Source organism: Hyperolius riggenbachi, chromosome 9 (assembly GCF_040937935.1).
Source record: "Hyperolius riggenbachi isolate aHypRig1 chromosome 9, aHypRig1.pri, whole genome shotgun sequence".
NCBI lineage: Eukaryota > Metazoa > Chordata > Amphibia > Anura > Hyperoliidae > Hyperolius > Hyperolius riggenbachi.
The window spans coordinates 277323158-277349063 of record NC_090654.1 but is presented as its reverse complement, the minus strand read 5'-3'; the positions used below and the strand labels follow the sequence as shown (position 1 = coordinate 277349063).

General features: G+C 46.8%; 1 protein-coding gene across 1 annotated transcript; it reads left to right on the top strand.

The window, feature by feature from the left end:
• The first annotated feature begins 64 nt into the window (after positions 1 to 64).
• On the top strand, positions 65 to 25906 carry ZNF839 (zinc finger protein 839). The gene is made up of 8 exons (XM_068254636.1): positions 65 to 583; positions 5384 to 6100; positions 18538 to 18744; positions 20051 to 20143; positions 20763 to 20912; positions 21010 to 21114; positions 23762 to 23882; positions 25135 to 25906. The coding sequence occupies exons 1-8, from the start codon at positions 272 to 274 to the stop codon at positions 25866 to 25868; spliced, it is 2439 nt and encodes an 812-aa protein (XP_068110737.1). The 5' UTR covers positions 65 to 271; the 3' UTR covers positions 25869 to 25906.

Below are 25906 nucleotides of genomic sequence, written 5' to 3'. Positions count from 1 at the left end.
ACAGGGGAAGCAGCTGAGCGCACGCACGCGGGAAAGGCAAAGGGCGGGAATTGGCGCCCTTCGGCTTCCGTAGCTCTTCTCACCGCGCGTGACCTCCCCAAGGCCAGTGTTGGGGAAGAGGGCGGGGCGGAAGCGAGGAGGAGGAGCCCCCGCCTCGTAGAAACGCGACCGCCGTGGACCGGGGAGGGGCGGCTTCTCGCCGGGGATCTATCCGCGGGCGGCTCGGGGCGGTTTGAGGCGCGGTTGGAAGTGCGTCATTACCGCCGGCAAGATGGCGGCGCCGAGCGGCCACGACAAGATGGCGGCCGAGCTGGGGGAGTACGTGCAGGTGGTGGTCGGCGAGGAGGAGGAGCAGCAGCCGCAGCAGGTGGTGGTCCTGCAGGGGGGGATCAGCCAGGAGATCCTGCAGAGCCTCGTCCAGAGCGACACCGTGTACTATGTGCAGTCCGACGGCAGCCTGCTGAGTGGGGGGAGCCTGGGCGAGGGGCCCGGGGAGGCCGCCCTGCAGCTCAAGAGTGTGGCCGACCAGCTGGCCCTGAGCCAGGGGGCCCCCAGCCAGGTGACCCGGATCCTCAACCAGAAGGTGAGCGTCCAGGCCACACACCTCCCCATCTGTGCAATGTGATCTGTCCAATCCGCATTCTCCCAACTGATCGGTGCAATGTGATCTGTCCAATCCGCATTCTCCCAACTGATCGGTGCAATGTGATCTGTCCAATCCGCATTCTCCCAACTGATCGGTGCAATGTGATCTGTCCAATCCGCATTCTCCCAACTGATCGGTGCAATGTGATCTGTCCAATCCGCATTCTCCCAACTGATCGGTGCAATGTGATCTGTCCAATCCGCATTCTCCCAACTGATCGGTGCAATGTGATCTGTCCAATCCGCATTCTCCCAACTGATCGGTGCAATGTGATCTGTCCAATCTGCATTCTCCCAACTGATCTGTGCAATGTGATCTGTCCAATCTGCATTCTCCCAACTGATCTGTGCAATGTGATCTGTCCAATCTGCATTCTCCCAACTGATCTGTGCAATGTGATCTGTCCAATCTGCATTCTCCCAACTGATCTGTGCAATGTGATCTGTCCAATCTGCATTCTCCCAACTGATCTGTGCAATCTGCATTCTCCCAACTGATCTGTGCAATGTGATCTGTCAAAGCTACAGTCTCCCCAATGTGATCTGTCCAATCTGTATTCTCCAAACTGATGGTGCAATGTGTAACTCCTCATAACATACGTTGGACAACTTCTATAAAGCTATGTACACACTATAGAAAAGTTGGTGAAAACATGCAAGGAATTACAGACTTCACCATATTGGGTAACCATTGTCAGGAAACAATCTAGCTGAAGAACCGTGATGAGCGACTGATATCAGAAGGGCTGTGGAGTTGGAGCAATTTTTGGCTACCTGGTGTTGGATTGTTCATAAAGGCTCGTACACACGTCGGATTTTCGCAAAAGACCGGTTGTTTGGACGTGAAATTGGGCGTGTGTGCGGTCAGTCGTTAAGCTGATAAGACTGGATTTGAACGATCCGCCAAGCGCCTGCCGGATAGATACATAGAAGGCGCACTTCTCTTGTGCAGACTGGCTGAAGTTATGGGACCCTGGACAGAAGAGGGAGAAGATGGAGGACGGCGGTGTGGGAGCGATCGGAGCGTATGGGGCTGGAGGAAGCCCCAGGTATGTATAAAACTCTGTTAATCTCATCTCTGGTACGCTTTAAAAAATGGGAGCTAGTTTAGGGGGCCCAGCAGAAAACCTCATAGGGAAATTTTATACAGATACATTTGCTGAGACATGAGGACTGAGTTTCCTATAGCGAGATTCTACTGTAGAGTAGAATCCTTTTTTCCCGGCACTCTTGCTGGAAATAGTAATACAGTATGCATAGATTTCTTGTCACCGGCAGCATTCAGGTGTGGAAGTGACAAGACCATATACTATGTACAGCGCTGTGGAAAATGTGGGCGCTATATACATGCATAATAATAGATTTCTGCTGGGCCGTAGCAAGTTTTGATAAAGGTTAATTCAGATTGTACATTTTATCAGATTCTCCACTCAATACGTGCAGTTTTTCTGAATGTGTAGCTTTGTGTTTGGTGGCATTCAGGTGTGGAAGTGCTATTATTTCGGTACTGCAGAGTGAAATCGGGACAAAGGTGAGGAAACCCCTGGCCGCTGTCCCACCAAATGTGCATTAAAATACTTTACCTGCCCACTGTCACTGCTAGTGTCCATCTCTCCGTCTTCCGCATTGGTGCCCCTCGTGGGCATATGGAGGCTACCATACTTATTTCCTTGTAAACAATGCCAGTTGCCTGGCTACCCTGTTGATCTTCTGGCATAAATAGTGTCTGAGTCAAAACCTTGGAACAAGCATATGGCTAATTCAGTAAAGTCAGAATACCTGATCTGCTGCATGCTTTGTTCAGGGTCTATGGCTAAAAGTATTAAGCCTCTTCTACACGATACAATTTTCCATCAGATATACAGATCTATTATAGATCTAATAATAAATTGCATCGTGTGTAGATGTCTAAATTGTTTCAGATCAATTTTGTGATAGATTAGATAAGTACCCCAAATCTATTGCAAAATCTAAAGGTAGCCATACACTGGTTGATTTGCCATTAGATCGACCAACTGACAGATCCCTATCTGATCGAATATGATCAGAGAGGGATCGTATGGCTGCCATTACTGCAAACAGATTGTGAATCGATTTCAGCCTGAAACCAATCACAATCTGTTGAGCTGCTCCTGCCGCCTGTCGCCCTCCCCCACCGCATACATTACCTGAAGCTGGCTCCGGGTCCTCTTCTCCGCGCTGCACCGCATCCCAGCGCCCTCTATTTGAACTTCCTGGTCACTGGAGTGACACAGGAAGTTAATGTATGCTGGGATGGAGCAGGAACAGAGCGGTGCAGCGCGGAGAAGATGCCCGGGAGCTAGGCCTGAACGATTTATCGTTTTTTGATCGAAATCGCGATCACGGAAACAACGATTCCGTGATCGTGAAGGTGACGATTTTTCACGATTTCCCTGGCAACAGTGTACTAGTTCAGCCCGGCAGTCCATCACCCGCTTGCCGCTCTGCAGCGGCGGCTTAGTAGCTCTCACCAGCTCCTTCCTAGTGGCCGCCTCTACCCCCTACGTCATCAGTGTCTTAATTTCTCCCTCCGCCTTGCATATTCATCATCGGTGGATGGAAGGCTGCGGCAGGCACTCACTCACTCTCGCTCCGCCCAGCCTAGCACATCATCAGCTGGGCGGGCGGTGGACTCCGCCCACAGGTACTCGCTCTTTCCCTCCGCCTTGCCTAGCGACTAGCGAGTCATCAGCTGGGCGGGTGGCCGCCACGGCTCTCACTCACTCTCACTCCGCCCAGCCTAGTGCATCATCAGCTGGGTGGGCGGCAGACTCCGCCCACAGGCTCTCGCTCTGTTTCCCTCCGCCTACCGTGTCATCAGCTGGGCATGCGACAGGACTGTCACTAAAGAGTTTGGCCAGGTAGTGCACGACAATATATATATATATATATTATTTTTTTTTTTCTACCAGCCAACCGCCTAAGATTTACCACTGCTCCGCCTCCTTTGCCACTCTACATCAGTGCAACTCTGCACATCACGCTGACACCCTGTGTGTGCCTCATCCATTCTGTATGTGTACAGGATGATGTGTGCTGGGCAGTGGGCAATTTGAGCTGAGGTGACTGTGAGCTGGACTGTGTGATGTGATTTTATATGTATTCACGATTTTTCTTCAAATCTAGTCCTTGCTGTGCACTGTCCTGAGCCCGGCCACAAGGATCAGTTTGTGTGAACAGTAGTGTTCTTCCATAGCTCTGCACTCCGTCCGCACGACAGGCTTTGGCCAGTTATCAAGCCTGGCAGGAGTGTAACCACAGTGTGAGTGTGTGTTATATCTTGCCAAAGCCTGTCCTGCGGAGTGCTGAGCTATGGAAGGACTCCATTGTTCACACAAACTGATCCTTGTGGCTCGGCTCAGGACAGTGCACGGCAGGAGGAGGATTAGTTTTTAAGAAAAATCGTGAATCGAATCGAAATCGCAATTTCTAACAGAAATCGTTCAATTCAATCTTTTCCTAAAATCGTTCAGGCCTACCGGGAGCCAGCATCAGGTAATGTATACCTGTATCGGATCGGCCGCCGCTAGCGACGCGCTCCCTGCCCGTGGGCGATCGACGGTAATTTCCCGCAAGGCGCGATCGACGGACCGATCCGATTTCGGGATGAAATCGGATCGGCGGGTGCGTTTAGCGCGAACGATTGGCAGCAGATTCGATCCCAGTGATCGAATCTGCTTTTGACCGGCGGCAAATCGGGCCAGTGTATGGCCAGCTTAACGCAATCCAGTTGGACCGGTTGAAAATTATCTAATAGATCCGATATAACGGAAAATTGTATCATGTAAATGATTTTCTGTTAGATGTTTAGATTAGATATAATTCTAATCCGTAACAGGTAGATCTCCTCTTCTCTTTTTTTTTTTTTTTTTTTTCCTTCGTATTCCTGATCTACCATAAATTGTGCAGTTTGACAGCATAACTGTTAGGGGCCCCATTCACAGTGGAAATATTAAACACTAGCAAAATCGCAATTTCCTGCAATTTATCACTGTACGGGAATTGCATTTTGCAATTCTTTAACATTCAAGGCAACATTTATATTGCACTTTTCTCCTGGCAGACTCCAAGCTTCAGAGCTGCAGCCACTAGGGTGCGCTCTATAGGCAGTTGCTGTGTTAAGGGAGTCTTGCTCAAGGACTCCTTACTGAATAGGTGCTGGCTTATTGAACAGGAAGAGACGAAATTCAAACCCAGGTCTCCTGTGTCAGAGGCAGAGCCCTCAATGGCTTCTAAATGGCTAAATGCTGCATGTGCTGGCGATCACTGCAGTGTGAACACTGCCATACACTTTACAATGCAACAGCACTTTTCAAAATACTAGCGATCGCCAGCGCTGCTAAAATCACATTGCTCCAGTGTGAACATGGCCTAAGCTGGCCATACACAATTCAATTATCACTTGACATAGTTTTATTTCGTCATTTGATCGCTTTATAAGTATCGATTGTTTAACGTGCACTTAAAGTATTGCAGATCAAGCTTTACATAGTTTAGTGCTTAATATCGATTTGAATGATGTGATTTATCGTAATTATGATCACAAATGTTTCAATCCACTTGATTTACAATCGATTAGATATTTTTGTCTGATCGAATATCTGGGCAAAAATAATTGTAACTTGTATGGCTACTTGTAGATGAGCTAAAGTCGTAAGCATGTGTAGGTGAACAGTTTAGAACCGACTCTTTACTAAAGCCCGCTTTTGTCTTCCAGCAACTGAAGTCTATTTGCGTCCAGGTCCCCGGACTCAGTAAAGAGAGCTCTGAAGAGGCTTCGGCTAATATTGATGACAATATTTCAGCGCCGTTGACCGTGACATCTGACAGCGCCAGCCTTGCCGGCGCCAGAGTCATGCAGGTGAAAACACTCACACAACAGCCTCAGCAGATCGTCGTCAAATCCCTGCCAACTCCCATCCAAGTCGTGATTCCACAGCAGACCAAAGTGCCGCCACCCAAACGGAAGATGCCGGACCCCAACAGCAACACTGGGATAGAGTCCCCCGACGAGCACGGGTGCTGCGTGGCTCACCATCGCACGGCCGACAGGGATCGCAAGAAAGGTCACAAACGTAAAAAGGCTGTGAAGGTCAAAACACGTTCCGGACGCATCTCTCGTCCCCCGAAGCACAAGGCCAAAGATTACAAGTTCCTCAAGGTGGGAGATTCGGTTCAAGACAGTTCCGTGGATTCTGAGGACTATTCAGAGCTGAGCTCAGAAGAGGAAGATGACGGAACCAAGGAGAAGGTGACTCGAGACAGACAACCCTACACAGTGAAGAACTCCCTGTTCCAGTGTCAGACATGTGAGAAGTCCTACATGGGCAAAGGGGGGTTATTCCGGCACTACAGACTCTACCCTGCTCATGGCCAGATGGATCAATCGTTTGTTTCTGAAGCCAGGAAGAACGGAGATGCTGTTGAACAGAAGGTAAGACTTGCTAGTTCACATTACGAATGAGCACAGTTTTGTGAGAAGCGATACTGTACCCGCTTGTTTCCAAGGAAGAAGCTGTGGCAGAGAGTCAATATACCTGAATAACATTCTCTTGCCATGGCGTTCCATCCTTCTGACACTTCCTGCTTCAGAGGAAGTTCCGGCTGTGAAGCAGTAAGCATCAGAAGGGTGGAGCAGAGTGCAGCAGCAAGAGAAATTCATCCAGGTAAAGTAACCCTCTCTGACACAAGCAGGTACAGTTTAAAGAGAAATGCAACTTTTGTTGTGAAATTGCCGTACAAATTGGTGTATATGGCTGCTGCACAAGTCCTTTTGAAATTTAAAGTGGACCCGAACTCTTGCACAGGACAGCAGGAAAACATAGAGAAACCTAGAGAAATGCACCCTGTATGTATTTAGAGTTTAGGCTGTCCAATTCCCCCTCATCTGTGTCTAATCTCAAGTTGTAATTTGAACTCCCCCTGTGTCACATGACTGCCAATGGCAGATGAGCAGATAAGCCCATTTGAAAGCACAGGCTGTAAATATGTCTGCTTCCATGAATCGGGATGTAGAAACTGTGCAGATTTATTTTAGGATTTGTATGAGCTGTAACAATTTTTTTTGGTTTGTTTGTTTAAAGGTTATTATGCTGTTTATCTTTTAGAGCAAAGAGGAGTTCTGAGTTCAGGTCCACTTTAAAGGGGAACTTCAGCCTAAACAAACACACTGTCATTAAGTTACATTAGTTATGTTAACTAAGGGCTCGTTTCCACTGTAGCGGTGCGGAATCGCCTGGATTCCACCGCTGAAGAAATCGCATGCGGCTGCGTTTCCGCATGCAGATTTACCCGCGATTTCGCATGGCAAGGAGCCATGCGAATTTAACCATGTCACTGCCTGTGTTAAGTTCCATTGGCTTTCATGCGAAATCGCGGGGAAATCCGCATGACAAAGCTGCATGCGATTTCCCTATTGAATACATTAGCGGCGATTCGCCCGCATTCCTGCCGCACGCGAATCTGCACGACCCTGTCGTGCAGATTTTCCCTGCACCGAAAAACGCCGCCGCACACGTGGAAACAGCCCCATCCACTAACATTAAGTATGCGAATCCGCATGCAGTGCCCGCATGCGGATTCGCTATAGTGGAAACGAGCCCTAAAAGAGATGGGTAATCTCTTACCCACCCTGTTTTAAAAGAACAGGCAAATGTTTGGGATTTCATAGGGGCAGCCATCTTTTTGGTTGAAAGGAGCATGAGACACAGTTCCAACTGAAGCATGAAAAAGAAAAGAGGGGCGCTCTAAGGGTGGCCACTAATGATCCAATCTTTTTCATCCAATCTTACCAAAACTTTGTAGTATAAAGGTAAACTGAGTGAATGCACTGAATGGATCATGTAGGCAGTTACCTTATATTACATAGAAATGGTAAGATGGGATGAGAAAGATTGGATAGTTAGTGGTCAGCTTAAGCCTTCAAGTCAGAATAGATTAACACACTTCCAGGACAGGTCTCACCTAGTTCCAATTTAACCAGCACAGCGTACTCGGCCACGATCAGCGTGCGTCCCTCTCTGCCGAGCCGGGGACCGGGCTCTCCAGATCGGATGGGGCGGATGTGACGTCACTCTTCCGTGCGCTTCCTGAAGGGTAACTATAGAAACAAGGACGCACGTTCGCTTCACACTAGTATGCGAGCGGCGTCTATATGTTAAGGGAGGACGGTGGTCCAATGCAGAAAGCCACCATAGAAACAATTAGGACTATAGTATTTTTATTTAAAACTGACAACGCGTTTCACGGAGGATCAGCCTCCGCTTTTTCAAGTCTTGGAAACGCGTTGTCAGTTTTAAATAAAAATACTATAGTCCTAATTGTTTCTATGGTGGCTTTCTGCATTGGACCACCGTCCTCCCTTAACATATAGACGCCGCTCGCATACTACTGTGACGCGAACGTGCGTCCTTGTTTCCATAGTTACCCTTCAGGAAGCGTGCGGAAGAGTGACGTCACATCCGCCCCATCCGATCTGGAGAGCCCGGTCCCCGGCTCGGCAGAGAGGGACGCACGCTGATCGTGGCCGAGTATGCTGTGCTGGCCAAATTGGAACTAGGTGAGACCTGTCCTGGAAGTGGGTTAATCTATTCTGACTTGAAGGCTTAGAGCGCCCCTCTTTTCTTTTTCATATCGTTCTAGTGGCAATCTGGAGCAGCCTAGCCGGAAGTGGGTGGCCTGATCGCACCTGGGGCTTTTCCACTGCCTCATTTTCTTCTCTGAACTGAAGCATGAGACACAGTTCCAACTGTCCTGTGTCCTGATCACCTCTCCCAGCTGCGTGCCGCTAGGCTGTAAATCTCAAATTCAGAAAAAAAAATTGCACCAAAACAGCAGAATGAGAACAGCACCAGAAATCCCATCATGCTTTGCACAGCATCAGGGGGAAAACGCCCGGGCAGTTTTCTTCTGTGCAGCTAAACATGAGGCTTGGGTAAGAAAAACAACGTTCTGATGCTGTGAAACTGTTAAAGAAACACCAAGCCTTTTCAGTGCTGCTGAGTAGATTCTGTCCTGCTGATCGTCTGCCTCTAATACTCTTATGCTGCATACACACTTGAGATAAAAGTCTTTGGAAAAGGCAAGATCACAGACCAATCTTACCCCCTTCCATGTAGTATGAGAGCCATACTCTACACAGTCTATTCTATGGAGCTGCACTCCCCATCAGATAAAATCTTTGCAAGATGCTGCACACAAAGATGGCTGTACACATTCAAAAGATCATTATCTGCAAAAGATCTCTTCCTGCAATAGATCCATTCCTGCAAAATGCATTCATAGTCTATGAGATCTGCAGATCCTCATACACACCTTGTTTAACAGGCAATCATCTGCAGATCAGATCCACCAGGATGGATTTTCAGATCTGCAGATTATTGCCAGATATGCAGATGAAGTCTGGTAAACAAGGTGTGTATGAGGATCTGCAGATCTCATAGACTATGAATGCATTTTGCAGGAATGGATATATTGCAGGAAGAGATCTTTTGCAGATAATCTTTTGAATGTGTACAGGCATCTTTGTGTGCAGCATCTTGCAAAGATTTTATCTGATGGGGAGTGCAGCTCCATAGAATAGACTGTGTAGAGTATGGCTCTCATACTACATGGAAGGGGGTATAATTGGTCTGTGATCTTGCCTTTTCCAAAGACTTTTATCTCAAGTGTGTATGCAGCATTAGCTACAGACCCTGAACAGATTAGCTGCATGCCTTTTTCAGGTAATTATTCAGGTACAACTGATGCTGGGATGATCAGCAGGATAGCCAGGCAACTGGTATTGTTTAAAAAATAGTAATATAAATGTCAGCCTACATATTCCTCTCGCTCCAGGGTTTTTTTATTTTTTTTATTTTGTTACTGCTCTTTTTATATCGACGTGCAGTCGAGTATTAATTTCCAAAACTGAAGGTAGATTATTTCTTTGGAACCGGGGCTACAGTATTGTTTTTGAGTAATTTACAAAAACTTCTACCGTGCTGCGGGAAGTTGCTGAAGACCGTTGCTGTGTTTTTGTTTTTTTTTTGTTTTTTTTTAACTTTGCCACCTGAACTAATTCATTGAAAGGCAATCGCATTGCGATTGTTCCAAATTGATTTTATACTTCACCACTTCCCGACCACCCACTACCAATTGGCGGCAGCAAAGTGACACACCCCAGGACCGCGTAACGCCGATTGGCGGCACCTGGGGGACTAATTAGCCGGGGATCGCGCGCATCCACCGGCATTGGGCTCCGCCCACCCACGACGTCAACCCGCCGGCTATTTAGAAGCGCCGGCGGGTGGTTAACCTCCCAATCTGCCGCTACAAAGTGTATAATACACTTTGTAACGTATACAAAGTGTTTTATACAGGCTGCCTCTTGCCCTGGTGGTCCCAGTGATCGAGGGACCACCAGGGCAGGAGGCAGCCCCCCTAGTAAGTACAACAGCACACTGACCCTGCCCATGATCGCCCACAGCAACCCTCAGACCCCCCCCCCCCCCCTCTGATCACCCCCTCAGACCACTGTTTGCACCCAATCACCCCCTATCACTATCTGTCAACGTTGGGTCCTGATCCCCCCCCCCCCCCCCCCCCCCCCCACACACACACACACACACACACACACACACACACACACACACACACACACACACACACACACACACACACACACACACACACACACACACCCTCAGATCCTCCCCAGACCCACCGCGCCCCAAATCCCCCCCCCCCCCCCCCCCCCGGTGTATACATCTATTATCACCTGTAAATCGCCCATCAATCACCACCTGTCACTGCTACCCATCAGATCAGACCCCAACCTGCCCCTTGCGGGCACCTAATCACCTGCCCACGCCCTCAGACCCGCCCTCAGATCACCTCCCAAGTGCATTGTTTACATCTGTTTTCCCCTCTAATCACCCACTGATCACCCATCAATCACCCCGTCACCACCTGTCACTGCTACCCATCAGATCAGACCCTCATCTGCCCCTTACGGGCACCCAAACACCCGCCCACACCCTCAGATTGCCCTCAGACCCCCCCTGATCACCTCCCCAGTGCATTGCTTGCATCTATTCCTCCCTCTAATCACCCCCTTAGACACCCATCAATCACCTGTCACCCCCTAGCACTCCTATCCATCAGATCAGGCCGTAATCTGCCCCCTGTGGTCTTATCACTCGGCCAAACCCTTACACGCCCCACCGCAGTGGCAGAATTTTTTTTTTATTTTTTTTTTAATTTTTTTTTATGAACACTGCTGGTCTCTACGACTTAATTGCGGCTGAGACCAACCGTTATGCCACACAAAACCGCCAATCCAAGAAGCTACCATGCCCAGCCTTTTCGGTGGAAACCACTCCAAGTTTCCGAACATAACATTTTTTGGGGGCCTCCTCCTTAACATGGGTCTAGTCAAAAAGAATGTATTGCGGTCCTATTGGTCTATGCACCCAATACATCACATGCCCATGTTCTCTGCTGCCATGTCCAGGTCACGATTTGAGAAAATTCTGCGCTTCCTGCACATCAGTGCCAATACAACCTGTCATCTAGGAGGCCACCCTGCTTATGACCGATTCCACAGAGTTTGGCCCCTCATAGACCACCTGTCAACAAAATTTGCAAATGCTTATACCCCTGAACAGTCATTTTGAGGCATTTAGTTTCCAGACTACTCCTCACGGTTTTGGGCCCCTAAAATGCCAGGGCAGTATAGGAACCCCACAAGTGACCCCATTTTAGAAAGAGACCCCAAGGTATTCAGTTAGGTGTATGATGAGTTCATAGATTTTATTTGTCACGAGTTAGTGGAAAATGACACTTTGTGAAAAAAAAATAAAAATCTCCGCTAACTTGTGACAAAAAATAAAATCTTCTATGAACTCACCATACTCCTAACGGAATACCTTGGGGTGTTTTTCTAAAATAGGGTCACTTGTGGGGTTCCTAAACTGCCCTGGGATTTTAGGGGCCACAAACCGTGAGGAGTATTCTCTAAATGACCTGTGAAATCCTAAAGGTACTCATAGGACGTTGGGCCCCTTAGCGCACCTAGGCTGCAAAAAAAGTGTCACATGTGGTATCGCCGTACTCAGGAGAAGTCGTATGTGTTTTGGGGTGTATTTTTACCCATGCTGGGTGGAAGAAATGTACATCTCAAAACACATACTATTTCTCCTGAGTACGGCCATACCACGTGTGACACTTTTTTGCAGCCTAGGTGCGCTAATTGGCCCAAAGTCCTATGAGTAGTAGGCTTTACAGGGGTGCTTACAATTTTGCACCTCCCCAAAATGCCAGGACAGTAAACCAGGGCTGTGGAGTCGTGGAGTCGGGCAATTTTGGGTGCCTGGAGTCGGAGTCGGGAAAAAATGCACCGACTCCTAATGAATTTGTAACTGTAATTAAAATAGAAAATATGATAAAATGTTCTATTTCTCAGATAATAGTCATTAAAAATAATGTATATATACAGTAATAGCTGTGCTTAGTCCACAAAAATGAAATGAACCAATCAAAATTAGTTACTTGTGCTGCTTCAATAAAGCAGTCCCCGTATTTTTAAGGTCAGATATACATATCTGATTGTGACTGTATATATGATGTGTACACAGGAATCTCTTATATATACTAAATAACATCTATGCTGTAAGTATAAAGCCTGATGTCTAGCCGTGTCACTAATAGAGATGGTCAACGAGATGGAAATAATTCTGCATTGATGCAGATTTATGCAAATGTATGCACTCCCTTTGCTGATGAAATCAAATCATTTGATATGTTATTAAAATTTGGTTTGGTGACTACAAATTAAAGGGTAACTGAGACGGATGAAAAGTAAAGTTTTGTTTACATACCTGGGGCTTCCTCCAGCCCCCTTCAGTCTAATCAGTCCCTCGCTGTCCTCCACCACCCGGATCTTCTGCTATGAGTCCTGGTAATTCAGCCAGTCAGCGCTGTCCGGCCGCATGCTGCTCCCACAGCCAGGAACATTCTGCACCTGCGCAATAGTGCTGCACAGGAGGTGTAGTATGCTCCTGGCGGCGGAGTGTGTGCATGCGCATTACGCCTGACTGGCTCAAGTACCTGGACTCATAGCAAAAGATCCAGGTGGTGGAGGAGGACAACGAGGGACTGATTATCCTGAAGGCGGCTGGAGGAAGCCCCAGGTATGTATAAAACTTTAATTTCATCTGTCTCAGGTTTACTTTATTACACAGTAGCACTATACTCTACATATGCACTCCCCACAGAGCTGCAGGGAATCCACTGAGAATGCTGTGCACATTGACCACAGAGGTGTTGTCTGTTTACAATCTCCTCATTCCCCTGCAGAGTACCTGCACATCATTCTTACATGTACCCACACTTACATTGCCTAGGGCCTGATAGATGTTCTTTGTTCCGGTTTGTACCTTTTACAAGTACTCTTACCAAGGACTAGTTTTAGTCTAAATGGAATAAATATAGTAGTCTACATATCCTTCTCACTTCAGTTGTCTTGTAAAATTCCTAAGCGTTGGCAGTTAAGAGACAAATTTCATGTTACATACTTTTAATCAACAAAATTGTAATATGCAAATTAGAGGAGTCGGAGTCGGTGGAATCCTAAACTGAGGAGTCGGAGTCGGTGGATTTTTGGACCGACTCCACAGCCCTGCAGTAAACGCACCCCACAAATGACCCCATTGTGGAAAGCAGACACCCCAAAGTATTCAGAGAGGGGCAGGTGAGTCCGTGGCAGATTTTATTATTTTTTTTATTTTTATTTTTTTGTCACAAAGTGTCGTTTTCCGCTAACTTGTGACAAAATAAAAACTTCTATGAACTCACCATGCCTCTTAGTGAATACTTTGGGATGTCTTCTTTCCAAAGTGGGGTCATTTGGGGGGTATTTATAATATCCTGGAATTCTAGCACCTCATGAAACATGACAGGTGCTCAGAAAAGTCAGATGCTTCAAAATGGGAAAATTCACTTTTGGCACTATAGTTTGTAAACGCTATAACTTTTACCCAAACCAATAAATATACACTGAATGGACTTCATAAAAAAAAAAAAAAAACACACGACATGAATATAATAACTAAAAATCACAGCAGCAATCAAATAGCACCAAAAAGAAAGCTGTATTAGTGACAAGAAAAGGAGGTAAAATTCATTTAGGTGGTAGGTTGTGTGACCGAGCAATAAACCGTTAAAGCTGCAGTGGTCTGAATGGAAAAAAAGTCTGGTCTGGGGTTTTAAGACTGCAGTCCTTAAGAGGTTAAAGAGACTCTGTAACAATTTTCAACCTTATTTCTTCTATCCTTTAAGTTCCTATACCTGTTCTAATGTGGTCTGTCTTACTGCAGCCTTTCCTAGTTGCACAGTGGCTGTATTATCTCTGTTATATAATCTAATCTTCTTTCCTTTGTCGGCTTAGGCAGGAATGTGCTGCTCTGCTGTGATAGGTAGAAGTTATACACACCCTCTCCAAGCCCCCTCCAGGCTCTGACAGACTGAGCTCTTCTCAGCTTATCACATGCTGGTTAGCTGCCATGTCTTTTGTTTGTAAACACTGCCTAAAACTGGCAATTACAAGCCAGGATTGCAGCAGGGAGTGGCAGAAACAGCAAAGAGTGGCCCAGGAGAACATAATGAATAGAATGGTATGTTTTTATTGTAAGAATTCTTCTTGACTTGTCTGCAGCATTTGATACTGTGGATCATGAAATACTAATCCAGCGACTGAAGAATTACTGTGGCCTAAGGGGTACTGTTCTTAGCTGGTTTCAGACCTTCCTATCTGGCAGGACACAGCAAGTATGTCTGGGCACACACTACTCTAATCCAGTGCCACTTGCCTATGGAGTTCCACAGGGTTCTGTACTATCACCATTACTCTTTGCAGTCTACATGCTCCCACTGGGCAAAATAATCAGGAACTATGGCCTAGGATACCATTGTTATGCAGATGACACACAACTGTATCTGTCCTTCAAGCCTGGCACCCAAGACCCATCAGCATCCATAAATGCGTGTCTAGTGGATTTACAAAATTGGATGAACACCAGCTGGCTGAGGCTGAACTCTGACAAAACAGAGGTGTTGGTGGTAGGTAGGGTTGCCGCGATTTACCGGTATTACGGTATACCACGGTTTTACAATGCACGGTAATCGCGGTAAGCACTTTTAGGAAATACCGGTTTTTGCTGTATTTCCGTATCCCTCGCCACCGCTCCGGCATTGTCCTGCTCTCCGTCTTCCTCGTTACGAAGGCAAGCTCCCAAAGCTAGTTCCTGATTGCGGGAGGCTTGCGACATGAGTGCAGGAGCTGGGTGGTGATGATACGCGTCCTGTGATGACGCAGCCACGGCTGGAGCGCACACAGAGATCTATTTCCCGGCATATCTGCTTGTATTTTTTTTTTAATTGCGGACTGTACTACAAAGGCAGAGGGGGAGTCACCAGGTCATTCCTGCCAAAATAAATAGGCAAATGAGAAAAGGCTACAGCCCGTTCTCCCTCCTGCTAGATGCATGCAGCCCCCTGCCTCCCCCGACTGCAGAGCTGACATAAACACTGATACAGATCAGTGTTCAAAGGAATGTCCAGCTCTCCTCCCCCCATGAAAATGATGAGCACGCCGCCCGCCCGGGAGAAGAAGCGAGAGACGCACTGCACATGGGGAGCTGAAGCTTAATGACACCAGATGAGCAGTGTTGCTGTGGGAGAGGTGCTGTATTTGAATGCAGCCAGTGTGTATATGTATGGCTTGTGTGTGTGAGATGTGTCTGCCTGATGTATGTGTGTGGGATGTCTGCCTGATGGATGTGTGGATGTCTGCCTGATGGATGGATGGATGTCTGCCTGATGGATGTGAATGTGTGTGTGTGTTACTGTATATACTGTACATACAAGTGATGTCTCCCTGATGCATGTCTCTGTGTGATGTCGTGTGTCCTCATGCCCACTGCCCCCCCCCCCCCCCGTTCTACTCTGTCCCCCTACTTTTTAAAGAAATCGTCTGCAGTGGCTTAGCACAGGACTTCGCCTAACTCATGTCCGCTCCACCCATTTGCATTTTATTTTTCAGCTCTGGTATCCTTTAAAGGAAACCAGAGACGCAGCATAGTGAAAGTTTTATACATAACTGCGGCTTCCTCCAACCCATCATGCACACAGATCCCTCCCACGCCGCCATCCTCAGCCTTTTCTATCGCTGTTACTGAGTCCCGTAACTTTGGCCAGTCACGGCCAGTTTTATGCATGTGCAGTGCGCTCCCTCCATCTCTTGCAGAAAATAGTACTACGCCTACGTAGTATTATTCTCCGCTGCAGAGAACGCACTGCGCATGCTCAGACTGGCCGCGACTGGCTCAAGTTACCGGACTCAATACCAGCGATAGAAAAGGCTGAGGATGGCGGCGTGGGAGGGATCTGTGCGCATGATGGGTTGGAGGAAGCCGCAGTTATGTATAAAACTTTCACTATGCTTCATCTCTGGTAAACTTTAAGGTGTATAGTAAAGTGTACCACCAGCATTTTTGAAGTGGACCTGAACTCAAATGTCCTCCCCTCTGCTCAAAGATATGCAACAGCAATTTCTTTCTTTGTTACAGCTGATACAATCCTAAAATAAATCTGCACAGTCTCTACTTCCTGATTCATGGAAGCAGACATATTAACCTACTGTGCTTTCCAATGGCCTTATTATCTGCCCTCTCTGCCATAGGCAGTCATGTGACACGGGGAGAATGAGATTTACTTTTGGTATTGTTGGTTTTTTTTTTACATTTAGAAGAGTAAATATTTCAAGTATGACTGGAGGACCCTAACCATTAAGGGTCTAATAAAGAAGAGTTTGTTCAACTTTGACCTTTTCTTATTTTTATAAGGGTAATTGTAATGCGAATAATTGCGTAATACCGTATACCGTAATACCGTCATACCGTGATATTTTTTTTGACGGTTATCATACCGTGAATTTTCATACCGTTGCAACCCTAGTGGTAGGTGGTCCACACATGATGGATAAAGTTCAAAACGCTCACCACCTCAAACTAGCAATTGGGGGAGATACTGTACAGTATAAAGACTCTGTGCGAAACCTTGGGGTGATCCTGGATGGAAATCTAAAACTCAAACAGCAGATATCAGCTGTCGTCAAGTCTTCCTTCTTCCATCTAAGAAATATAGCGAAAATCAAACACCTTATTCCAGCTGAAGACCTACCTGCCCTGGTTCACGCATTTGTATCCTCCCGCCTAGACTACTGCAACGCCCTGTTCATCGGATCTACAGAAAAGGTTTTGCGCCCCTTACAGCTAGTACAGAATGCTGCAGCCAGACTCCTAGCCAATGCCCCCCCGCAGCTCACACATCACCCCAGTACTGCAAACTCTTCACTGGTTGCCAGAAAAATGCAGAATCCATTTTAAGATCTGCCTGCTGACATTCAAGGCTCTAAACCACATGGGACCCAAATATATAGCGGATCTATTGGAACTTTATGCCCCTCCACGCACCCTCCGCTCTGCCAACAAGATGAAGCTGGTTATTCCCAGGATACACTTAACATTTGGTGTTTGGGCCTTTTCCTATGCAGCACCTACTCTATGGAACTCACTTCCACAATCAGTACGAGAGGCTCCCTCTCTGGACAGCTTTAAAAAAAGGCTAAAAACTCACTTCTTTCCCCTAGCCTTTGAGACTGCATAATGCAGGCCACAGCGCTTTGAGTCCCCAGGGAGAAAAGCGCTATATAAATATTATTGTTATTGTTACCGATTCTCTTCAAATGCGATTATTTATTATTATTTTTTTTCCATCTGCCTTACCTCCCAGGCCCACTGCCTGGGGGTGTTGCCCTGGTCTCTGCTCTCGTCTTCATCCTCCACATCCAAAATATTACCAGAGCCTGCAACATCTCCAAGATCTGCCTCTTCCTGACTCTACCAAGCTTGTCATCCACGCCCTCATCACATCCTCTCCCGTCTTGACTATTGCAACTCCCTACTGTCAGACCGCTTTCTCTGTCAGTCCTCCAATGACCTCCGCCTGACTGCTCTCCCACTCCTATGCGCGCCTGCAGGACTTCTCAAGCGCACCCCCAGACTTGCTCCTACCTTCAAGCAAGCCCTCAAAACCTACCTCTTCAAGATGCCACCTCACCTTAAAGGACAACTGAAGTGAGAGGAATATGGAGGCTGCCATATTTATTTCCTTATAAGCAATACCAGTTGCCTGGCTATCCTGCTGATCCTCTGCCTCTAATACTATTAGCCATAGCCCCTGAACAAGCATGCAGCAGATCAGGTATTTCTGGCAATGTCAGATATGACAAGATTAGCCGCATGCTTGTTTCTGGTATTATTCAGACACTACTGCAGCCAAATAGATCAGAGGGACTGCCAGACAACTGGTATTGCCTAACAGGAAATGCATATGGCAGCCTCCGTATCCCTCGCAGTTTAGTTTCGTTTCGTCTCTCTCTCTCTCTCTCTCTCTCTCTCTCTCTCTCTCCTCTCTCTCTCTCTCTCTCTCTCTCTCTCTCTCTCTCTCTCTCTCTCGTCTCTCTCTCTCTCTCTCTCTCTCTCTCTCGTCTCTCTCTCTCTCTCTCTCTCTCTCTCTCTCTCTCTCTCTCTCTCTCTCTCTCTCTCTCTCTCTCTCTCTCTCTTCCCCCCCCCCCCCCCCCCAAATATGTATGACCATGCCTTTTATACCCTGTGTGCGCATATAACCTTGTGCTATGTTGTATAAACGTGTGCTGCCTCTGTCTGACACCCCTTGTTTACATTGCGGGTATCTCTATATATTGTCCAGTGCTGCGTGTAATATATTGGCACTTCATAAATACAATTAATAATAATTGTCTGTTTCTTTCAGAAACCAAGACCTCGGAAGAGATTACTGGAGGATCCAATCAATCCCAACGTGTCTAACCCGCCCACCCTGGTCAGGGACGGCGTGGAGATCATGCCAGCAGTACGTGCTGGCAGAGGCCGCCGACAGATGCCAGGCAGGAGGTTCGGGCGCCCTCCCAAAATATTACGGAATGGGACAGTTGGAGAGCGCCCTCTGTCTGTTAAAGAAGTATGTAAATCTGTTCCAAGCAAGGAACGTTCAGACAGATTTCTCTATCCCTGATGGATTGGTTAGCAGTGTGCTCACATGTTGCATCATCTTAAAGGGAACCTAAAAATACTTAAAAAAAAAAAAAAACTCAGATGGGGCTTCTGCCTGCCCCCTGCAGCCGCCCTGTGCTTGCGCCGTCCGGAAACGATCCTCCGGTCTCCTGCTGCATCAAAGTTTTAGTTTTCGGGTCGCTGAGCCACTGCCGCCACCCTTGGCATTGTGTGTCCTTGCTCACGTTGCTGTGAGTGAGAGCAAGGCTGTGTAGGCGCAGTGTCTGTCGACTTGCAAGTCGGGCGGTACTAAAATTTAGCCGTGGTGGTGAACCGGAGCAGTGTTCTCCCCAGAATTTTTCCCAGCCGGGTGGCATGAAAAAGTAGCTGGGTGAGGCGAGATGAGAGAATGCAGGGCTGTGCTTCTGTGAGCAACTCTGCTTACAGCAGAGGAGGAGGTGAGCCGACAGCCGGATGGTCACCAAAACTAGCCGGGTGGAGCACCCGGCTAAAAGAGCTTGGGGAGAACACTGCAGAGTATTCCAGGTGGGTGTGGGCACAGAGTGGCTGCAGGGGCTGGCAGAAGCACCAGGTAAGTGAAATATTATTTTTTTCTTTGTATCTTCAGGTTCCCTTTAAAGTGGATCCGAGATGAACTTTTACTCACTGCATAATTGTGTTCCTTTCCTATTGTATATAGGGCATTCCTCAAGCCAAATACTATTTTATTTTATTTTTTTTTATACTGTAATTCCCTATAAACTAAACAAGCCACGCCCACGGGTTTTCAGTGCGCCAAGGCACTTTCAGACAGTAGCAAGGACTCATGGGAGCTCAGTCTGGGCAGGAGGAGGGGGAGGTATTACTAGCCAGAGATTTCAGAGGCAGAGGGGAGGAGGAGGGGGGATTAGGATTTATTACTCAAAATGCAGATAAGCCTGCCTCTGTGTAATGTTTACAAACAACATGGCTGCTGTCATTTGTATCACAGGAAGAAATAACCAAATTCTATTAAAGCTGTTTGCAGCTAGATTTGCTGTGTAAATTATCTAAACTTTAGATAAGATATATATAGACAAGTTACTTGTTATATTTAGTTTTTCATCTCTGATCCGCTTTAAGTTTTTAGGGTTGGCTGTCAGGGAGCTAACAGCAAGCTGTATGAGTGGTGTCTGTGTGGATCATCATGCCAGGAGGGGCGCTGCCGTAGGAATGAAGTGGGTTTATTTATGCTGGGCTGAAAATGCCCCTAATGAGAGATTTTGTTCTTCCAGCTCGTCCAGCAGTGCGGAGAGAATGATTTGAAGGAACAAGTGGCCCCGAGTTTTTCCAAAATTTTCTCTGTCTATGACTTCCTCCTCCTGAAGGTCAGTTTATGGGGGACGTCTGTGTTTTTTCTCTGCGGATATGTCCTGTGTGCTGTCACTCATCTCGGGGTTTCTGTTTTTACAGATGTTTCTCTTAAAGTAGGATTATACTCTGAAAGACTACAATTTCACTAACTACTCCTAGGTACATAATAGAACATTTCAGTTTTAAAACCCTTTATTGCTTTTTCTCAAGGAAATAGGCCATTACGCCAATAGAATCCACGCATGGGCTGTAGTGAACATAAAAGAACATTTGACCATTCCCAAGTATTCAGTGTGTGACATCCTTTAGGCCTCTTTACCACGGGTGGTTGCCAGGCAGCAGCAAGCAGTTGAGTTTGTGAAGCATTTCACTGCCTATCAGCTGCCATATCATTGTCGCTGCAGGACAAATTATCTTATGTACTACAGAAGTAATTAGTATGCAAATCAGAGTAATTTAGTAAGCTAAATGAAGTGTAAAGCTTGAGTTTTAAAACCAGTCAGATGGTTTTAGCTGTTTAATTTTTTATTTTTTTTTCCCCCTCCCAACTCATTCACACGTGTTCTATCGCTTGTCTGTGCATCTAGTGACACGGCCTTCTTTCATATCTGACATAATTTGTGTATTTCACAGGTTAAGCAGGATCACCCGGACAAGCCTTTGTTCCCCCACGTTTACAGGGAGTTTGAGAAGCTGCACTCCAGGGTCAGAGAGTTGGCTGAGGAGTACGTCAGGAACATGGATCAAACCATCGAGCAGCCTTTAGAGGTGGTGGATATAAAGGTGAGTTGTGCTGTTTTGGCTGATTGACCCCGATAGCTGATCATGTGACCGTTTTCATTAGTGGAGATGAAAGTGCTGTGTCTTTCTGATCCTCTAGGTGGCAGAATCTCTAGGAATTGCAGAAAATATGACTGTGAAAAAGGGTCCAATACTTGTGATTACCAGTGAACCAGAGATTCCCGAGGAGGAAGAGAGAGAGGAGGTATGTGTCTGCTGACTCATCTGGTGAATGAGATGCAGATCTTTCTGAGCTGAGTAAGGATTATGCAAATTTATTAGGCTTGAAAATCTACCAATCAAATCCTGCTGAGGTGAAATTCGATTGCTCTGGTTTCAAGCTGCTTAAAGGGCAACTGAAGTGAGAAGTAAAATGCTAAAATATTTATTTCCTGTTAAAGGGGAACTTCAGACTAAACAAACATACTGTCATTAAGTTACATTAGTTATGCTAATTAGAATAGATTGGTAATATAATCTCTTACTCACCCTGTTTTAAAAGAACAGGCAAATGTTTGTGATTCATGGGGGCTGCCATCTTGGTCATGGGGGCAGCCATCTTTTTGGTTGAAAGGAGGTGACAAGTTGCAGGAGACACAGTTCCAACTGTCCTGTGTCCTGATTACCCCTCCCAGCTGCACACGCTAGGCTTCAAATGTCAAATTCAAAATTAAAAAAAAAAATTGCACCAAAACAGCAGAACGAGAACAACAAAATCAGAAATCCCATCATGCTTTGCACAGCATAAGGGGAAACTGCCCGGGCAGTTTTCTTCTGTGCAACTAAAAATGAGGCTTGTATAAGAGAAACAAAGTTCTGATGCTGTGAAACTGTTAAAGAAACACACAGCCTTTTCAGTGCTTCTGAGTCAATTTTTAGTCCGGAGGTTCACTTTAAACAATGCCATTTGCCTGGCAGCCCTGCTGATCTATTTGTATGGAGCAGTGTCTGAATCACACCAGAAACAAGCATGCAGCTAATACTGTCAGATCTGACAATGTCAGAAACGCCTGATCTGCTGCATGCTTGTTCACGGTCTATGGCTAACAGTATTAGAGGCAGAGGATCAGCAGGACAGCCAGGCAACTGGTATTGCTTAGAAGAAAATATGGCAACCTCCATCTACCTCCCACTTCAGTTGTCTTTAATTAGTGTACAAAATGTGCATAAACCTGCATCAACTTTAAATCCTTTGCAACAAAGGCCCATACACGCGTCAGATTTTTCAGAACGACGGGTTGTTTGAACGTCCCGGCGTTCAGTCGTCCGCACGCTAAATCGGGCGTGTGTACGGTCCGTCGTTCGGGTGATGAGACTGGTCTTGAGAGATCCGCCTGGTGGGTCGCTCAAAATCTGTCTTTATCACCCGAACGACGGACCGTACACACGCCCGATTTGGCGTGCGGACGACTGAACGACGGGACGTTCAAACGACCCGTCCGGAAAAATCCGACGTCTGTATGGGCCTTTATTCACCATTCCTAGACATGACTTTTTCCATATGTTTGCGCTTTTTAGAAATCGTTCCCATTCACTTTCATTAAAATCTCAGTAAAATGATTTCTGAACTTAACGCCAGAATGACAAACTTGAATCGTTTGAAAACACATGGCTTCCGTGGATAACCTTTAGAGGCCCTGCTGCTTCAACTACTTGGAGCACTCCTAAATTCTTTTGTTTCCTTTTGGGACCCATAACTCCCCCCACCTCCTGTGACATAAACTTTCATCTACATAGAACATTTCTAAATGAGATGGGAATATTGCTCTCCCCTGTAACATTACATGACCCTGTTGTTCTATATAATGTTATACTGCATTCTTCTCTACTATGTTCATCATTAGGACCATTATGTCCTTTTTGTTATGTATGATGCACTACTTTACTGTTCTTTACCTTGCTAAATAAAGAGATTTTTGATGCCTAAAAAGCAAAAAAAAAAAAAAAAAAAAAACAACAAAAAAACCCACCACACAGATACTTACCGAAGAGGCTTCTTGTGTCCTCCTAGAGACCACCACCTGGGACCCTCTCTTAAATTGAAGGTTCCAGGTGGTGGTCTCTCTAGGAGGACTTGGGAAGCCTCTTTGGTAAGTACCTGTGTGGTGTTTTTTTTTTTTTTTTTGTGTGTGTTGATTATCCCATGGTTTCATTTTATATTTAACAATTTACAAGGTAGATTGCATGCTTTATTGTCTCTGCTCAGTGGTAGTCTATCAAGGGTCTCCTTTTGACCTTTTTTTCTATCTCTACCCTGCCCTTAGAAGTTTCATTCTGCCAGGAAAACTTTAATGGCTGTAATTTGCTCATCAGGGAGGATTACTATAGTCCTGACAAGGTATCCACAAGACAGAAGCTGTCACTTGCATGCCTGAAAATTAACTTTCAGACATATAAGTTAAACAGTCTGGTTATTAATGTATTTGCACTGTACATACACATGGTTTTTCCCATCATGTCAAGTATTGCCTCGGGTACACTTTAAAGGATGCCCAAAGTGACATGAGATGGACGTGTATGTACAGTGCCTAGCAAACAAATATGCTGTGTTCCTTTTTTCTTTCTCTGCCTGAAAGAGTTAAAAAAACAAAACAGAAAAAAAAATTCCTAGCAGAAAATGGCTTCTGAGCGCAAGAAAGAGTTAAAAAGGGGAATTTCTTATCAGTGAGGGTCACAGTAATCACTTCCTGTCTGAGTCAGCCACTTGCATACCTGATCTTTAACTCTTTTAGGCAGAGAAAAAAAAAAAGAACACAGCATAGTTATTTGTTTGCTAGGCACTGTACATACCCATGTCTATCTCATTATGCCACATGTCACTTCGGGTATCCTTTAAGGAGCTTCTTTCTTAGTCTTCAGATGAAGAGTCAATGCCACCGTCAAAAAGATTAAAAATGGATGAGGAAGAGGATCTGGCTGAAAATGTCTCTGATGACGACCCTGCCAGTCCTGCGGAGGAGGAGCAGAGTGGAGGTAAGGCTGATCATTACTATCTTTTCTTTTTCTTTTGAAGTTTGGTCTGGTTTTAATCGAGGAGAGATGCAGACATCAAACCAACAAGCGTTTATTCCAGTAATACTTTTAAAGGATATCGGAGCCGAAGAGATAAGGAGAAACGTTAGTTGGTAATTTTTTTTTTTTATGTTCCATGCGGTAACGGCCACCTTTGCCCCTGTTTTTAATGCAGAGTAGGTGCAGCGGAAGTAGATGGACATCTCACCTGAACCTCGGCGGTAGAAGGTCCCATCGTGCTGCCCGGCCCGTCCTCTCTCTTCGTCCACTGTCCCCCCGGCGGCTTCTCATGCGTCTCATAATGATGCATTAGGAGGCGCTGCCACTAGGGGGCTTTTCCTGATTGCGTCATCATGTGACGCATAAGAAGCCGCCGGGGAACAGTGGACAGAGAGAGAGGACGGGCCGTACAGCTTCCGGGCACCACGCTGGGACCTTCTACCGCCGAGGATCAGGTGAGAGGTCCTCTATCTACCTTCCGCTGCGCCTACTCTGCATTAAAAACGGCAGCAGAAGAGGTAGTCCCCGGGAGCGTGACGTCATCGAGGAGGGTCGGCGGGCGTTCGTATCGGTGGGTCATTCATAAGTCGGGCCTTTGTAAACCGGGGGCTACCTGTATCTCATGAATCGGCCCAGTCGGCTGCTTCGCCGCCCCCCCCCCCCCCCCCCCCCCCCGGACGGGCGGCACAGGACAGGTAATGTATAAATGCACAGGCCGGAGCACATTTATACACTGGGGGAACGGCGCCGGGGGTTTTGTCGCTCGTCCCGGTATCGCTTGTTGCCCCCCATCGACCATGAAGGCCCAACATCTTGCAGCATGTCCAATCGATACATGTGACCAATTTTGGTCCAAAATTAGTGGCATCCTTGATCGGGCCTGCACTGATTTTCATCCCAATCGACAATTATCGAATTTGATGGTTGATCGGCCGCTAAGTTGAGATGTATGGCCACCATAAAGAGTATCTGAGACGGGTCCTCCACACTTCGCTGGATCATCTGCAATACGCCCCGCAAAGTCCTCTGGTCGGCACAGGTTCAGTGCGGCCACGCGCGCTCTCCTGTAGCAGGGAGAGTTCTGCGCCTGCACTGTAGTACATGCGCGGTGCATCCCAGACCGGAGGAAGTCCATTCCAGTTATGTACTGTAACTTCAAAATGGCAGAAAATGAGCTCGCTGACTACTTATTACTGTCTTCTTTCTTGCACAGATCTGGGGCAGCATGGCGACCATTCATTGATGTCCACTTCAGCAAGTGACCCCAATACAGATGCTGCAAGCGAATTGGTAGAGCATGTAACTGTTACTGAGGATATGGTGCAGGAGGAGGAGGAAGTCCCGGAGCCTCTGCAGACGCAGACAGAGACCGTGCTGGAGGACCTCCCCTCTCCTGACAGCACCAGCGCTTCCCTGTCACATGATCATCCCGTTAACCTATCCTGCCAGCTCTCCGAGGACTCTATCACCTTCCAGACTTGCATCCCTCACAGTGACATAGTGGAAGTGGTTGAAGCAGAGCAGTCAGTTGCCAGTCACCTCCCTTGTGAAGCCCTGACTCATGCCCTGGTCAGCCATGAAGCCACCAACCTTGATCTGCCTTCAGAGCACAGTCCACCTTCCATTGATTGTACACAGATCACTGATCCCACAAGAACTCTCATTGAAACATCTGTGCCAACAGCTCTGGTGGAAGCGGCCTGCAAGGATGTCCAGCAGGTTTCCTACGTGGAGGTAGGGGACGCCCTGATTCCTACCACCACCACTTTTACCACCAGAAATGTCAGCGAGGTCACGCAGGCGTTCAGCCTGAGCCACGGACACGAACTCGTGTTTATTCACAACGCGGAAGACTCCGCTACGGAAGAGGCCGTCGTGATATTTGATTCTGCGGGGGCTGCAGAAACGCACTTAGGTGACACAGTGGTGGCACTGGTGGAAATGTAAATAAAGTTCTTCTACTGAGACACTCAGTAGTAACTTTC